Source organism: Schistocerca americana, chromosome 2, assembly GCF_021461395.2.
Source record: "Schistocerca americana isolate TAMUIC-IGC-003095 chromosome 2, iqSchAmer2.1, whole genome shotgun sequence".
Classification (NCBI taxonomy): domain Eukaryota; kingdom Metazoa; phylum Arthropoda; class Insecta; order Orthoptera; family Acrididae; genus Schistocerca; species Schistocerca americana.
Window position 1 is genome coordinate 696,594,901 of NC_060120.1, and position 17,939 is coordinate 696,612,839.

The 17,939-nt window shown below is 38.4% G+C and overlaps 1 protein-coding gene across 4 annotated transcripts in view; it reads right to left on the reverse strand.

Moving 5' to 3' along the window:
- The window catches only part of LOC124593637 (E3 ubiquitin-protein ligase CBL-B-B), a 173,412-nt gene that overhangs the window by 17,984 nt on the left and 137,489 nt on the right, over positions 1–17,939 (reverse strand). For 3 of the 4 annotated variants that reach the window (XM_047131952.1, XM_047131953.1, XM_047131951.1), the window contains 2 exons: positions 12,950–13,030; positions 9,387–9,698 (listed from right to left, as the gene is read on the reverse strand). In XM_047131952.1, the coding sequence (XP_046987908.1) occupies positions 9,387–9,698; positions 12,950–13,030 (393 nt within the window). The remainder of the gene's footprint in view (positions 1–9,386; positions 9,699–12,949; positions 13,031–17,939) is intronic. The other variant, XM_047131954.1, reaches the window with a different exon arrangement.

Genomic DNA, 17,939 nt, shown 5'->3' on the forward strand with positions numbered 1-17,939 from the left:
ATTCAAGCTCTGTTTGACTCAATGCCGAGGCATATCAAGGCCGTTATTATGGCCAGAGGTGGTAGTTTTGGGTACTGATTTCTCAGGATCTATGCAGCCAAATTGCGTGAAAATGTAATCACATGTCAGTTCTAGTATAATATATTTGTCCAATGAATACCCGTTTATGATCTGCATTTCTTATATGTGTAGCAATTTTAATGGCCAGTAGTGTATGTTGCAAGATTCCTGATATAATACTTGTCTTTGAGACTTTGCAAGTAGGCTTTCCTGGGATTCTTTTATTTTACATGTTTAGTCCTGTATGACCAAATTAAGAAGAAAAACTCCATGGTCCTAGATCACGTCAGTACATTAAAGTAAAATCAGAAAAATTAATAACAGATAAAATTTACAAGAAGCCTATACAGATGACAAGCTGTTGAGTATATTTTAGTATGATCAACAATATAAAACAATAATTAGCTTAATGTTTTTCGGGAACTGCCTGATGAAATAGAAGGCATGAGCCATGAGGAAACTCTTCAGTTTGGACTTGAAAGATCAAGGATTATTGCTATATTTTTTAAATCATGTGGTAGTTTACTGAAAATGGGTGTAGCAAAATACTGTGTGTCTTTCTGCACAGGCATCAAGGAGGTGTGATCCAAATGCAGGTTGGATTTCTGCCTCATATTAACCAAACAACAAATGACATTAACCCACTAATCATATGCTCATTCTGTGTATAAAAATGCTGGTTTTAATTTAATTGTATTTTACCAACTGTCAAAACTGAGTCTTACTGTGATTTATCATCAATTTATCTTTTACAAGCCACAAACTTATGTGCTGAACTGCACAATTTGATAGGCTGCCTATGTTGCACTCAGCATACTTCATTATCAAGTTAGTGTCATCAACAAACAGAAATAATTTAGAATCACCTGTCGTAATAGAAAGGTATTTACATACATAAGAAAGAACAGTGGCCGCAGTGCTGACCCCTGAGGCACCCTCCTCCCCTTCCCCCCCTACTCAACCATGCCCAAATTAGACACCATCTGGCAGCCATTCTCATTACTGTGGGTAACGACCTTTTGCTGTCTGTTCATAAAGTATGAGAGGAGCCAATTGTGAGCTACTCCTCTTAGACCATAGTTGTCCTCTCCTGTAGTAATATTTTGTGTTCAACACATTCAAACACCTTAGTTAAATCAAAGAAGACGCCTAGTGTTCACAACTGTTTGTTTAATCCATCCAGCATCTCACAGAGAAAAGAGAGTACAGCATGAAGCATTGTCAGTTGTTAAACTACTTCCACACCCTAATTATATGGTTGACAGCAAATTTTGTGAACTGAAATGATCAATTACGCTTATATGAGGTGTGATAAAAAATGGGAATTTTTATTTTTCTTACACAAGCTTTATTTACTCATCAACATCAACTTTGTCCCCTTCACAGTAATCCCCCTCAGATATAATATATCTGTGCCAGCACTTTTTCCAATCTTGGAAGCACTTCTGGAACTCACTTTTTGTCATGGTGTTCAGCTCCTTAAGCAATACTGTTTTAGTCATCAAGAGTAGGAAATCAACATCCTTTTATGGTTCTCTTCAGCTTCAGGGATGGAAAGAAGTCACAGAAGGCCATGTCCGGTGAACACAGTGGCTGAGGAAACATAATGGTTTTGTTTTTTGCCAAATATTTCATGAACATGCATTGAGGTGTGAATGAGAATATTATTGTGATGCAATTTCCATGGGTGGATTTGTGGCAATTCTGGTCCTTTTCTTTGGCTTGCATCATGTCACAGATGCATAATTTCCAATTAGTACTCCTTATTGACGATACAACCAGAAGATAGAAACTCATGATGCACTATCCCACTGTAATCAATTTTGCTGTTTGATGTTTCATTCCCAAACTATCCACAAAAAAAAAAATTGCTTGGTATGAGCCAAGGATATGCCGACATCATCAGCAACCTCTCTGATGCTGATTCAGTGATTTTCCAAAACCATTTTTTTTACTTCTTTCAAACTTTGCTCCCAAGACCACAAATTTAATACAGATTCATATTCATCCAAAAAAAGTTAGCAATTATGCAAAAACAGAGCCCATCACATTTCAAAAACAGCTAGCCCAAAAACAGCTATAAACAAAAAGATTTGTGTGCCTGGTGATAGTGATTGATGTAGAATTGCTGCATTACTGAGAGATAAATGTAATTTAATGGTAACAGGTTTTGTAAAGCCAGGAACACAGTTTTGTGAGATAAATGGACTAAGAAATTCTACTGAAATATCCAACTTAAGTAAAGGTAATCTTGTTGTGCAGGGTGGTTCAAACGATGGCTATGGAATGAAATGAATAAGTTCACAAAAGAAATGAAGAATTTTTAAACAACTTATTACATATATATGTGTGGATGGATATGTGTGTGTGTGCGAGTGTATACCCGTCCTTTTTTCCCCCTAAGGTAAGTCTTTCCGCTCCCGGGATTGGAATGACTCCTTACCCTCTCCCTTAAAACCCACATCCTTTCGTCTTTCCCTCTCCTTCCCTCTTTCCTGATGAGGCAACAGTTTGTTGCGAAAGCTTGAATTTTGTGTGTATGTTTGTGTTTGTTTGTGTGTCTGTCGACCTGCCAGCACTTTCATTTGGTAAGTCACATCATCTTTGTTTTTATATACACTCCTGGAAATGGAAAAAAGAACACATTGACACCGGTGTGTCAGACCCACCATACTTGCTCCAGACACTGCGAGAGGGCTGTACAAGCAATGATCACACGCACGGCACAGCGGACACACCAGGAACCGCGGTGTTGGCCGTCGAATGGCGCTAGCTGCGCAGCATTTGTGCACCGCCGCCGTCAGTGTCAGCCAGTTTGCCATGGCATACGGAGCTCCATCGCAGTCTTTAACACTGGTAGCATGCCGCGACAGCGTGGACGTGAACTGTATGTGCAGTTGATGGACTTTGAGCGAGGGCGTATAATGGGCATGCGGGAGGCCAGGTGGACGTACCGCCGAATTGCTCAACACGTGGGGCGTGAGGTCTCCACAGTACATCGATGTTGTCGCCAGTGGTCGGCGGAAGGTGCACGTGCCCGTCGACCTGGGACCGGACCGCAGCGACGCACGGATGCACGCCAAGACCGTAGGATCCTACGCAGTGCTGTAGGGGACCGCACCGCTACTTCCCAGCAAATTAGGGACACTGTTGCTCCTGGGGTATCGGCGAGGACCATTCGCAACCGTCTCCACGAAGCTGGGCTATGGTCCCGCACACCGTTAGGCCGTCTTCCGCTCACGCCCCAACATCGTGCAGCCCGCCTCCAGTGGTGTCGCGACAGGCGTGAATGGAGGGACGAATGGAGACGTGTCGTCTTCAGCGATGAGAGTCGCTTCTGCCTTGGTGCCAATGATGGTCGTATGCATGTTTGGCGCCGTGCAGGTGAGCGCCACAATCAGGACTGCATACGACCGAGGCACACAGGGCCAACACCCGGCATCATGGTGTGGGGAGCGATCTCCTACACTGGCCGTACACCACTGGTGATCGTCGAGGGGACACTGAATAGCGCACGGTACATCCAAACCGTCATCGAACCCATCGTTCTACCATTCCTAGACCGGCAAGGAAACTTGCTGTTCCAGCAGGACAATGCACTTCCGCATGTATCCCGTGCCACTCAACGTGCTCTAGAAGGTGTAAGTCAACTACCCTGGCCAGCAAGATCTCCGGATCTGTCCCCCATTGAGCATGTTTGGGACTGGATGAAGCGTCGTCTCACACGGTCTGCACGTCCAGCACGAACGCTGGTCCAACTGAGGCGCCAGGTGGAAATGGCATGGCAAGCCGTTCCACAGGACTACATCCAGCATCTCTACGATTGTCTCCATGGGAGAATAACAGCCTGCATTGCTGCGAAAGGTGGATATACACTGTACTAGTGCCGACATTGTGCATGCTCTGTTGCCTGTGTCTATGTGCCTGTGGTTCTGTCAGTGTGATCATGTGATGTATCTGATAAAAACAAATTATATATATAAACAAATTATATATATATATATATATATAAACAAATTATATATATAAAAACAAATTATATATAAAAACAAAGATGAGGTGACTTACCGAACAAAAGCGCTGGCAGGTCGATAGACACACAAACAAACACAAACATACACACAAAATTCAAGCTTTCGCAACAAACTGTTGCCTCATCAGGAAAGAGGGAAGGAGAGGGGAAGACGAAAGGAAGTGGGTTTTAAAGGAGAGGGTAAGGAGTCATTCCAATCCCGGGAGCGGAAAGACTTACCTTAGGGGGAAAAAAGGACAGGTATACACTCGCGCACACACACATATCCATCCACACATACAGACACAAGCAGACATATGTGCGAGTGTATACCAGTATTTTTTTCCACCTTAAGGTAAGTCTTTCTGCTCCCGGGATTGGAATGACTCCTTACCCTCTCCCTTAAAACCCACATCCTTTCGTCTTTCCCTCTCCCTCCCTCTTTCCTGATGAAGCAACTGTTTGTTGTGAAAGCTTGAATTTTGTGTGTATGTATGTGTCTGTTTGTGTTTCTATCGACCTGCCAGCGCTTTCGTATGGTAAGTCACATCATCTTTGTTTTTGAAGAATTTGTTCATCTATAAAAACCTCGAAAACAGGATACCCATGTCGAATATCAGATGCGATTATTAAAAAATGCTGTCTTGCCTTAGCTGAACCCTTGACACACTTGTGCAACAGCTCACTGGCATAAGGAACCTTCCTTAACGCTTACAAATAGCAAAACTGAAACCACTGCTCAAAAAAGGAAATCCAGAAGGTGTTTCAAATTATAGACCAATAGCGCTGTATTTTCAAAAATTTTAGATTTTTTTTTTTTTTAAGAGATTGTCTGATTTCCTAAATAAACATAAAAATCTCTGTTCCTCACAGCATGGTTTCAGGAAAGGTTATTCAACTGAGAGTGCGCTATTTGAATTTCTTAATGAAATCTATGCTAAACTGGATGCGAGTGAGTTTGTGGAGGGCATATGTCTCGATTTATCCACAGCTTTCGGCGTCATTGAGCATAATGCCCTACTGCAGAAGCTTGACCAATTAGGAATTCGAGGTGTATCCAATGAGTGGCTCAGGACATACCTATGTGGTCGCAAACAGGTGGTTGTAGTGCAATATACCGACCATAACAAAATCAGCTAATACTATTCAGGATGTGAAAATGTGAAATATGGTGTCCCTCAAGGATCAGTATTAGGACCCATTCTGTTTCTCCTCTATGTCAATGATCTTATGTACAACAGGTATTGCCGAACTACCCTCCAATTTGCAGACGATACAAGCTTCCTTATTAGTGGGAAAACAGAAGATAAACTAAAAGACTCCACTATCCAAACAATGAACAGTGTAGAACAGTGGTTCAACTACAACAAGCTAATTTTAAACAAAGAAAAAACAGTAGCACTTTAGCTTCTATAATCTAAAAGGAAGGCACCACCCAAACATACAAATAGAACTAAGGGACAGAGTTCTTGAAAGTATTGACAGCATAAAGTTTCTGGGACTCTGGCTCCAGAACAGCACAAAATGGGAGGTACACATTGAATATGTGCAAAGAAAACTAAGCAAAACCTGATACACAATAAAGATCTTAAAAACTTGTTGCAGCAAAACCAGCCTATTACATGTATACTGCTCCTATGTGCATTCTGTAATTAAATATGGCATAATCTTCTGGGACAATGTAACAGCAAATATCAAAGTTTTCAGGATGCAAAAGAGAATATTAAGAATTATTGTAGGGCTAAACAATAGGAAATGATGCACACCCATACTCAAAAAATTGTCAGTTCTTCCTCTTCCTTGTATTTTTGTCTACAAAACATCAGTTTTCATAAAACAATATATTGATAGACACCCAGATATCTTATTTAAAAAATGAAGATATACACGCATACAATACAAGACAAAAATCTGATCTTCATGTGAAAAAGGTGAGAACATAATTGTGCCAAAAAGGCACCCTTCCATATTGGGATAAAAATTAACAATAATCTGCCTAGCCATATTAAATCAGTAAGTAAACTCAGTAGTTTTAAGGCTGGACTAAAGGCATATTTAACTGATCATTACAGTACCTAAAAACCAAACAACAAAAATAAAGATGCATTATGAATATTCTACTTTGTATGTTATCTCTAATGTTTCTTGTATGTATGATTCTTTGCTAAATTACTTAAATATCTAGTCTTTAAGTATGCAATACAAACTGTATTTTATCTTGCAAAGACTTAACCATGTCCAATATCCTTGTATATTTTCTATATATGCAGGATTGGGAGGACTGAAATAAATAAAAATAAAAAAAATAAAAAATTGTTACACACATGTCTTTGGATGAATGCACTGATTCCAGCTATGACTTATTGATATTGTAGTCAGGGCACTATGGTTTTTTGTTTTGTGAAAAACACACATTTGTGACATCAAGTTGCCAAATTTTGAAGCATTCTGAAATCTTGTCAAGATCTTACAGGATAACGATGCAGCTTTTTTCAGGTAAAACTTCATTATAGTAACCGTATCATTTGCTAAATGTTTGAGGTTACAATTAATATTGTCTGACAAGTCATTAATATGCAACATTAACAGTAAGGGTCTGAATCTATATCTCTGCCACATGCCTGAAGCTACTTCTAAATCTGTCAATGACCTTCATCCATGTTAACATACTGCATCCTCCCTACCAATAAATCCTCAATCCAGTCACAAATTTCTCTGTATGCAACATGCATTCCTGTAGTAGTAACTTTCCTGATGCATCTGAAGCAACAAATATTTATTTTCTGGTCTCTGAAACCACTGAAAAAATGAAAGACCAGGAACTCCCAAATCCCAATATAATGCTCCAGATGCTAATCTGCAATAACTTAACTTTAAAATCACCACACTTTTTGCATTTCTGACTTTTTGTTTTCAAATGTCAAGTTTGTTTCTACAGATGTTTCTTTTTTTTTTTCATTGTCAATATTATCTCCTGATGGCTAAATGAAATGCTCAAAATGTCTACCATCAGCCTTAACACAAGCTTCTAAACGCTACATCATGGATTGTCTTACTTGCTCCCACGTTCCAAGCGACTGCTGTACCTTCTAAAATCATTCTTGAAAATGCTGGCAAAGAATTTCGACATTTGCAATTAGCCTTGAATACACTATGTCCTTTAAATGACCTCAAAAATAAAAATCCAGTGGAATGAGATTGGGAGATCTGGTATGGCAAGATGCTGCTGCCACATGACTTATCATTTATTTTGTAAACACTGATTTAAAATTCTTGCTTCAAGAGCAAAATGAGATAGTATCCCATCATGAATCAGACACATGTTCTGATGTAAGTGTTGTGGAACATCTTCCAGCAAATAATTTAACTATTCCATTAAAAATTCACTACATAAACAATCAATTATTGACAAAATTATTTAGTAGGATAGATAAAAAATCTATTCACCAAGTAGCGGCAGAACATACACATAAAAGATGGTTGTAACTGGCAAGCTTTCAGAGCGAGTGGCACCTTCTTAAGGTAGAACGGTTGAAGGGGAAGGAAGAGGAGTGAAGGAAAAGGACTGGAGAGGGGGTAGAATTGCGGGTAATGTGAGACTTACCATAAACCAGTCTTTCCTTCTCATCCCATACGGTAGGTATTGCCTCACCCGTGGCTCTGGGTGACTTTCCCACAATCTACCCCCTTTCCTAGACGTCTCCAGTCCATTTCCTTCACCCCTCTGCCTTCTCCTTCAGCCCTTCTGCCTGAAGAAGGAGCCACTTGTTCCGAAAGGTTGCCACTTACAACCGTCTTTTACATGTGTGTTATGCCAACGCTTGGTTTTTTTTATCTATGCAATTAAATAATTGAAAATTCACTGTATGATGCTACAGTCAGCGTTGCATGTAAAATGAAAGGTCCAATTAATCTGTGACCAATTATACCAGCCCTTACATTAATGCTACACTGTTGTTGATGTATTGTATCCAAAACAGTAAAACAATTCTCACCTGTCTATACGTGCACAGTGTGAAAATTCTGCATTGTATTCCTGGTAAACTTTGCTTCATCAGTGAAAAGTATAGCAGACAGGAAGTCTTGATCCTGAGCATACATCCTCAGTAACCAAGTGTAAAAAGCTTTTCTGGGTTGAAAATCTATTGCAATACAATCATGTACTGTCTGAAGATGGTGTGAATAAAGGAGTTGCTCTGGCAACACTTTCCACACCATCACATGAATCACAACCTCAGGTTTCTCCCATTTCTCTGGTACTGCTGCCATTATTGTCGTTAATATGATGAAGTATTTGATCTTCTAAATCAGACATTCTAAGACTGTTTGGTCTTCCACAATAAACTGACATTTTCTCAGAAAAGCCTGTCTCTACAATATGTTCATGTATTTATTGAAAGCCCCTAATGTTCAGCAAATGTCTACAGGGAAATCTGTCAGTATACAAACATTTGGCTTGAGACACATTGCAATTTGAATATCCACACATTAAGCGCATGTACACTGTGTGCTGTTTAGAATACATTTTAGCCATAAATGTGCAGTACACACTAGTCCAATATGAATACGGTCAAACAGGTGTCATGCCCATGACCATAAATCAAACATAACATGTTGCTAATGCATATTTGTTCCATGGTGGAAATAGCCTACTTGATTCCTGGTGGGGAAGAAGTTTCAGTGCAAACTAAACACTAGATCAAAAAGAACTGCAGAGTAAGCTTCCACTACTGATTGTGTTCTTAATACTAAAAGATTTTTTTTTATTTAGTAGTACCATGGCAACTGAGAAAACATAAGAAAGCTTTACTAATACTTCCCAAAACAAATATTTGAAAAAAAGACCTGTAGAACCAAGCTCAAAATTTGAGAACATAAAGACAGAAATTAAGCAAATACTTACCAAAAAAATAGTGTCTGTAACTAAGGGAAGAAGTGACCATATGCATATATGACCTTTTTAGCTTCTTTTTAAGTCCTCTATCCATTCCCCAAAGATTTCCCACGCATTAAGTAACATCATGTAAGTTTCTAAGAAAAACGGGTGACAGCACTTGGGGACTAGCCCATGCACACCTGAATAAATGTGCAAAACCTCCATGAAGTTAAATTCATTCTATTTTATTTGTCTAGAGTTTTCACTATCGAAACAAGTCATGCTGTAAACTCACAGTCCACAAATATAGTGATTAAATCCAGAAGGTCACCTGGCGCTTTTGTTTTGTTGTTATCTCAGCAGATTCTGTTGGCCATGCTAAGGTAGTGTCCATTCTTACACTAAAATATTCTAATTTTGTAAGTTTCTGATACTGACCTGGAGTAATAACAGTGTTCTCATAACTAGGTTCTTCTGTAGCTTCAGTAAGCTCTGCATAGTGCACAGAATGTGTGCTGCCAGCACTCTGTTGTCGATGTAGCACAGTTGTTTCGTGTGGTGTTGTAGCAGATGACTGACTTTGTGCCACACTGGCAGTGGGGGTAACTACAGAACATGACACAGGAGAAGTAGATGTGGTGGAGTCAGTGCTGGAAGTAGATGCAAGAACTGCTTTTGCTCCCTTGACCACACCACTGCATCCTGGAGTAGGAACTGGCTGCAGAATATCATATCGCCTGTCTGTAGCACCTGAAATGACAAAATACTATTTCTGATAACAAATTCATCTTTAAAGCAGTGGTGTATAAACAGATTTCTTAGCATTATCAAGAAGTTTACATTCTGTACATTTCATTATAGTAATCAGTCATTCAATGGCTTCACACTATCAAGTGAGGATATTGTATTTACTATGAAAGACCCCATAATATCATCTAAAGAATTTTCATTAATGAAAATTGAATATGTAAGAAGAAAATAACAGCATTGTTTTCATTATATATTAACAAGATGACACATCATATGAGAACACACAATAAAGTACGGTAACTTTTTAATTTGCCTGCCACCAGTCAACAGATCCAGGGCAGATGAACTACACAGCAGAAATATTTTGGTGACAACACACAACCAGAGTAAATACAAGCATCATGCTACACTTATCCATTCTTCTTGAAACATTATATGAGGGGTGTTCAAAAGAAAAGGTACAAAAGAACACTGTGGGTAAAATTGAAGTCTTTATATTTTGAATCACCAGAGGCCTGAGCACAACTATCCCACTGTTTCATGTGCAGAAGGATATCCTGTTCCCACAATTCCCGTGGCTGTGACAGGAGCCATTCCTCCACTGTGTCCAATTCATTGTCCGAGTTGAAGCTCCTCCCTTTGGTATGTCTTTTTTGCAGACCACCAGCAGACACATGAAAATCAGAGGCAGATATGTCCAGACTTTAGGACAGATGCTCAGGCTGTTCCCACTTGAACTTGCCCATCAGACTTTGCTTTACATTGGACATGGGTGGACTCACATTTTTGTGGAGTGGTATCACCTCCTCTGCGAGCAGCCCTGGTTGTGTGCTGTTTATGGACTTCCATAGGCTACAGTGTGTCTCAAAGTCAATGTCAGTGGTAATGGATTTTCCATGCCTGAAGAATTCAGTGAGTATTGGACCTTGGACATTGAAACAGATGGTGAGCATCACCTTGCCTGCTGAGGACACAGATTTGAATTTCTTAAGGGGAAGTGACAACACTATATTTGTGTCCCTAGGTGTCTCACTATGCTATCCCAAACTGACAAATGCAAATTTCAACCAGTTTGGATGTTACAATGTTAAGCAACTTTTCATTTGAACACTCCTTATAAAATGACTCCTCAATGCAAGTTTCATCTGTTTCCTTCCACTCCAACTGTTCTGTGCACTAAGTGCCATCATACACCGACAAACTTCTTGAAATCATCACTATATTTCTTTAGGGGTCATACAACACTTCTTTTGTGTCTCCGGGGTCTTCACTGTGCCAACTTATAACAGTGCCATCTATTGTGGGATTGCCTTGCTATGTGGCCACTCTGTTGATAATTCAGTCTGATTGATAACTGTTTAGAGGGAGCCTGTTCTGGTTTCCTTTTGATGACCTCGTTCTTCACCTTATGCCTGAATTTAATGCCCAGCTTCCTCCTCTCCATTGGTCTGTTTACACACTGTGATTTATGAGGATTTGCTTTGTCAGAGCCAATGTTTCTGAATCAAGTTATTCCTGGTAAGACACAAGCATTGCACACTTTCATTTATAGTTTTGCTGAGACATCCTTGTCGATCAGGATGAAACAGAGCTTTCTGAATTCTGCCTAACTCAATCCTATTACTTGTGGAACGATTCCATTTATTACAAAATTAATACATTTTTTATGATCTAAAACACAGTAGCTACACTTAGCTGATTTGTGTGATCTAAAATACTGCATTAGCTGTTATGTTTAATTGCTTTATTTTCGATGGAACACTGTCAGCATATGCATCGTGAATTATGGAAACATGTAAAATGAAGATCACAAAGATTTAAACTAAATGTCAAACATAATATTGACTAAATCCTGCTCTTCAGTTACAAATCTGCATTGTAGTCAGTTTAGTGACTCTGAATCCTTTTGGTCTCCCAATTTGTAGTAACAATCAAATATTTTAATTACACCACTATATTTCAAAAAGTTTTTCTGAGCCATTCCACAGCGAATGGTGAACAAGAACAGTCCTAAACAAAAGAAATATTTAAAATAAACAAGTTGAAATTGCAGTACAGCTATATAAACACATGTACATAAAAACAGTGTTCTTAGTTTTGAAGACTAGTGTTCCCTGTTTCAGGGAAAAAAGAGAAGATAGTGGGGGAAGTATGAGAAGGAGCCTGTCCCAACTATTTTATCCTTCCCCGTGAAGCTAGTACTGTGTTTTATTCATTCGATTTATAAACTAAAACGAGAATTTGTATTTTTGCTGTGGAAAATGGCCATGTGTTTGTGTTTGTGAATTTAACAAATGTTCTGAATGGAGTTATTTTAATTCTACATCTTTCAACCAATCAATAAAATCAGCATTTTTAAATGGTTTGTCTTTACCAATATGATGTTAGCTTCAAAATTATGCCTACTTAAAAATTCCAAATGTGTTCCCAGACTCCTGACACATCAGCTGAAAATCATTTCACTAAAATACATTGCTTCAAACTCAGTGAGGAGGCCTAAGTATTTTGTAGAATAGTTTCCTAACTTTTTTGTGTTTGATCACAGCAATATAGGGGATGGGTTAGGTTGTGAATATGTGATATTCCAGGCCCGATTTAATGCCATCCAAAGCAACTTCTTATTCCAAGGTAACTTTTATGCTATCTTGGCATAAAAGCCAAGCCTTTTAGGCCAACTTTTATGCCATCCACAGTAACTTTTTATTCCAAGGTAACTTTTTATCCATAATAAAAATAAAATTCAGAGAATTTATCATTAGAGAAGGAATAATAACCGAGCATACAATAATAAACAAAAGACTATTAGTTTTACATATAAATACTTTTATAAGTGTTGCTTAGCAACATTGTGTTGATGTCATTTATTGGTCTGTACCATCAACCAAATACTATAGGTTACATTAACTTTAATAGTATGCATAGGTAGTCATGGATAAACCAATAGGTTCATGTGATATATGAAACATATCCATACACAGCTGATTTGAGATTTAACTTTTCAATTTCCAATACCTGTAGTTCAACCTAGTGGCTAAATGAAGGCAGTCTCAAGACAACGATTTTTTACCTGGAGATTGAGAATCATCTTCAAATATTGCAGGCAACTTTTGTGGTTACATTTTATTTTGGAAGTTACTTTCCCTATTCTGGAGAAGCATGAAAGCTGCCAGTTGTCTTTGCAAACAACTAATTTGTTGGTATGTGCTAATACATATTATTCTTATAAATATTCATTGCTCAAAGCCTCTTACCTAATAAGGAATCAACCACCTCATCATCCCTTGGTGGGAATGAAACCATATAGTGATTTGCGGGCTCAGGTGTTTCTTCAACTGGCATTGAAAGCATACAAGAGAAATTGTTAACAGGCTGACAGTTATGAAAAGGACCAAGAAGTAAACAATTAAAACACACACACGCACACACATATCTATCCTAAATGATAACACATTTTAATGTACTTTTAAGGATTCATTACTCACAAATTCATGACTACCATAAAATAATACAAAACCAGTAGTTTCAAATCCTGCAAGAGATTTCCTTTATTAAACTATTTCCATGTCAAATATTTCTGCTTGTCAATCATATGATGTCCCTATGAGTGTTTTTCTTTAACAATTTTCTTTAACAATTGTCTAGTTTAGTGTTGAACAAGGGAAACAATTTTAGTGCTGGAAATTCTTCAGGGGATTATTCATTGGAAAGAAATTTAAGTTTTGTCTTAATGTGGATGAAAAACTCTCATAAATGAGTTAAAATGTTAAACCTTGAGCTTTTGAATATTTGTATTTAATTTTTGTCTGGCTTGATCTCTCAGAAATTAAATACATAATGCCTTTAGTCATCTCAATTAATAATAAATACAAATCTATTTATTTTATTTAGAGAAACATTCACTCTGTAAACGTATGTGTATGTTTCACTATCTTTGAATAAGAAGAATAGCACTGAAAGTGGAACAGTTCCAAGAAAGTCTTCTGTAATAATGAGAAGTACACATAAAAGAGAAAGTATCGAATGATGTTTCGATGTGCAATAAATAGAACCTGTAATAAACTATGCAGATTCACAATGAAATTGACAATGTTTTCAACAGTTCCCACATTGGGATAACATTTTTGTTAATGTTTATGAAGCTTGTATAACCACTAAGGATAGCAATGTTTAATAACGCAAGTGCTGAAGAATGTGATGTGCCCTATGATGTGATTTTCTTTAACAACTGTTAAACTGGTAAGGCTATAGTAGCTGTTACAACATTTGTGCTGTGCAAAATATCTCTACAAATCTAAGGTAACCTCTTGCCTTGATCATGGACTCTGGTATCTGCTTTGTTCCAAACCAGCAGCCATATACAATTATGAAACAAAAGCCATGTGAACAAAATGAGATTCGTGTTTCATGCCTTATTGATATCAGCACATTGTAGATACAGTGCTACATCAGCTGGAGAAGAATAGGGGAAAGGAAATGGCATCAATGTTGAGGAATCCTCTTGCATTCATCTTAACTGACTTAGTGAAATTGCAAAGGCCATATGATAGATTTGTACTACTATGTGGTGAGCTTCCTTATTTGGCAAAGTGTAGCAACTCATTGTGACATTTGCTAGACATTAGGACAGAAAATCCCTGGGGAAACAATCAATAATGCAATTTCAGTAGCTGACTATGACTGTTTACTATTTGAAGATGGAGGCACAGGCAAATATCCCCACTATAGTCAAATAATTCTCAATGAAGTTCCCATTTGCAGAATGTAACATTGTAATTTTCCAGTGTGTTTCTTAAGGGGTGAAATACATTCCTTGCCTCATGACATGTGTCCTACACAACTAAAGTACCCCAAGTTCTTGAAAGTGTGCAAATTGAACAATAAGCTTAAAACAACCTGTCAGCAGAATGAAAATATTACTCTGCAGTGGCCAAAGTGAAGGCTCCTGATGGATTACAATTTACTGCATGAGTAACACAGATTGTTGCATGTTGGAGAGAGCTTCTGCAGTATTTGAGGAAGTAGGGGGCAGTTTCAGGAAGATAGAAGTTTTGTATCAGTCTGTGAGGCATTCTTGGGTGGCTCAGATGGTTGATGACACTGTCATGGACATAGTTGTAGATTAAAGTTTTAGACTCAGAAACAAAGTGTGTGCAGCTGCTCTGCAGTTATTTCTGATGATACACATGAATCAATCTTGAATAGCCACTGTAGTCTTTCCTTGCTGGATACCTGATATATTTCCAAATTACTGAATGCTACATATTTCATCAAATGTGAGTTATCTACAACTGTTTCATGAGTTTTGCCCTGTAAGTGTAAAAGGTTCCATTTTCTTCCATGGCCACATTGAGATGCTACCAACAACAGAGAAGAATTGATGAATTTTGATAGGAGCAGATGTTATATAATTGACAAACAAAGATTTGTAATAAAAAACACATCAGTTTACTTGGAGAAATGTGAAATAACACTTGATAAAGTCCAAACATTTCACTGCATGTCTGTGTGCTGTTCTACCCCAAAAATGAAGTTAACTCTGATTGATTCAACTGTTTTACTACTGCAACACCAACTTCTACTACATTCATTTCATGGTAATGGTTCAGGAGGAAAAACTAGTCTGAACCATGTTGCAGTTGGCACCAGACAGAGGCTTTTAAAACTGACAGTCACTACTGCCCATGTGAGCACCTACACTTATTTGTTTATCATACTTTGTCATGATTGATATATATTCATGATTACTCTAGCCAAAATAGCTTCGTGAGTGTGGTGTATATGACCTGACTCCCATATTTAGCACATTGGGAACCTAACAATACCAGAGAAAGAAAGTTGCTATTCACTGTATAGTGGAGATGCTGAATCTAATTATATATGGTGCCCTACTTTATGTGCATTCTGGGCAAACCATTCAACTACAGATAAATTTATAAGGTTTCCTTGAATGTTTGTTAGCATTATTATAAATAATGCTCTTAGTGTGGCAAATTACAATTAGATGGAGTAATTAAAGTACTGCAAGTAAGTGAGGCACTTGTAAACAATGACAAATAAAAGCATTAATTGTAGGAATATAATTAAAGATATTTAAAAATGCTTTTATCTGTACATGAATAAGTCACTTTGGATTACATTGAAATTGATGGGTAACCATATCTGTTACGAAATTACTTAATACTTTACTTTGAACTATTTTAGTCAAAACAACCAACATGTTTCCACCACAAGCTAAGATGCAAAATTAACACTCGCATTCTATTAATGATAATACTAGGGCTACTTTCCTTGCTGTTATTATTAATACTTTTGAGGCAAACATCACATTTACTGGGTGCTTTGTGCACATCACGACGAGGTAGCGGATGACAACTCTGTGGGCATCGGATGACTCATGGTTTCCACACTGTGCATGTGAGTCAGCAGACAATGGCTGTTACGTGCATGGTAGCTGCCATGCAGGACTGCACCAGGAATCTGCCAGCAGTGACCTTGCTCAACTGTCATCATTTACAATCATGACCAATGTCTAGAGTGACCTTCCAGAAGCTTTTGAAGAGTCTCACATCAGGTTTGGCAGCAAAGTTTCCACCCCAGTTGGAGAACATGGGAATGTTATATGGAGTTCTTCAAAATTCTGTCCTGCACATAACCTTACTTTTTATTATTTGTCCTGCCAAGTGAATTATTTCCGAACAATGGAAACTTTAGGTTGTAATATCAACTATTCCAATTCTGTCACAAGCTTATCCTACTCCATCAGAGGCTGGACCAGCTGTGAAAGCAGCCATGGCATCTACCAGCTCAGCTGCAACCATTGTGGAGCTTGTTATACTGATCTAACTATCAAGCAGCTGTCCATCAGGATGAACGGCCGCATTAAAATTGTGGCCAAGAGCAAAAGAGACCATCTGTGGCACAACATGTAGCTGAACATAACATGCTTGATTTTAATGGCTGCTTCACTATCCAAACTACCTGGATCTTTCCCTCCATCACCAGCTTTCTGAACTACACAGATGGAAGTTATCCTTGCAACACATTCTCCACTCCCAAAATTATCCCAGCGTCAACCTATGGTAACCTACTGTCCCAACACCCTCCAACCAAAAGTTTCCAGCCTGTCTGTCCTATCACCTCCTTCCTACTCTCATCCTCACCCTCTCTGTGTGCCATTCGCTACCAATGCACCTACCCATCTTTCCCCTTCCCAACTCTTCTCGTTTTTTGTTCCTCATTCCACCTGCCCTCCCTCCCACCCTGTCCTACAGCTTCCTGATACTGCGTCTGTTGGCAGCCTAGCCCCTGTAAGCTCCACCAGACAGCACTCATCTTTCCCCTTACCCATATGCTGCTATCCCTTCCCCTTCCCCACCCCCTCCAGACTGCTGCCTCCGTTCTAAATGACAGTTGCACAAAATGTCTGAGCTGCTGGAGATTGTGATCTTGTGTGCTTGAGCTTGCTTGCTTGTGTGTGTGTGTGTGTGTGTGTGTGTGTGTGTTTCCTTTTCTGAAGAAGGCTTTGGCCAAAGGCTAATGTGTATGTTTCTTTGCCTTATGTCTGTCTGTAACTCAATGTGTCATCTTTATTGCAAAGGAATTATTTTGTTAGCTCCTGCTCTTGACTATTAATCTATGGAGGGTAGCATAAGTTTGGTGCATATGGCACTTTAACGTATGAGTAGATTTCTGACTGCATCATCATTTATGACAGACTTGGTAAATTTCAGGAAAAATAATAATTTTGTAGTTTGACAATGTTTGAACAATGTAGAAAATTATGCCTCTTCCAAATAGCTGATACAGAGGAAAATTCAAGTATAACTAATTCACTAGAAACATCTTAATGAGTCTGCAATCATGCAGGAACTGTAGAGGACTATGATATTTCAGTACACAGTGAAGTTAGAGGAAGTGGCAGCCCTAAATTACACTCAAAATTGAATGGTTCAACAACAGATAACACATGTGACTCAGTAAGAAATAGCTACCAGAAAACTTACCTCTTCAAATTTTACAGAATATAAGTCAGAAACCATAAATTTGAAGGAAATAATTGTGAAGCAAATCAAAACAATGAATAAAGTAATCAGAAAGTGCAAGAGTATCTCTTGAAAACAAAATAGAAACTTACAGAGATGTCAACAAAAAAGCACAAACACTTAAGACAGTAACTCCAAGGTACATAGATTTGTATGAAATAAAAATGGAAAAGTCAAAAAAGAGGAAGAGTATTAAAAT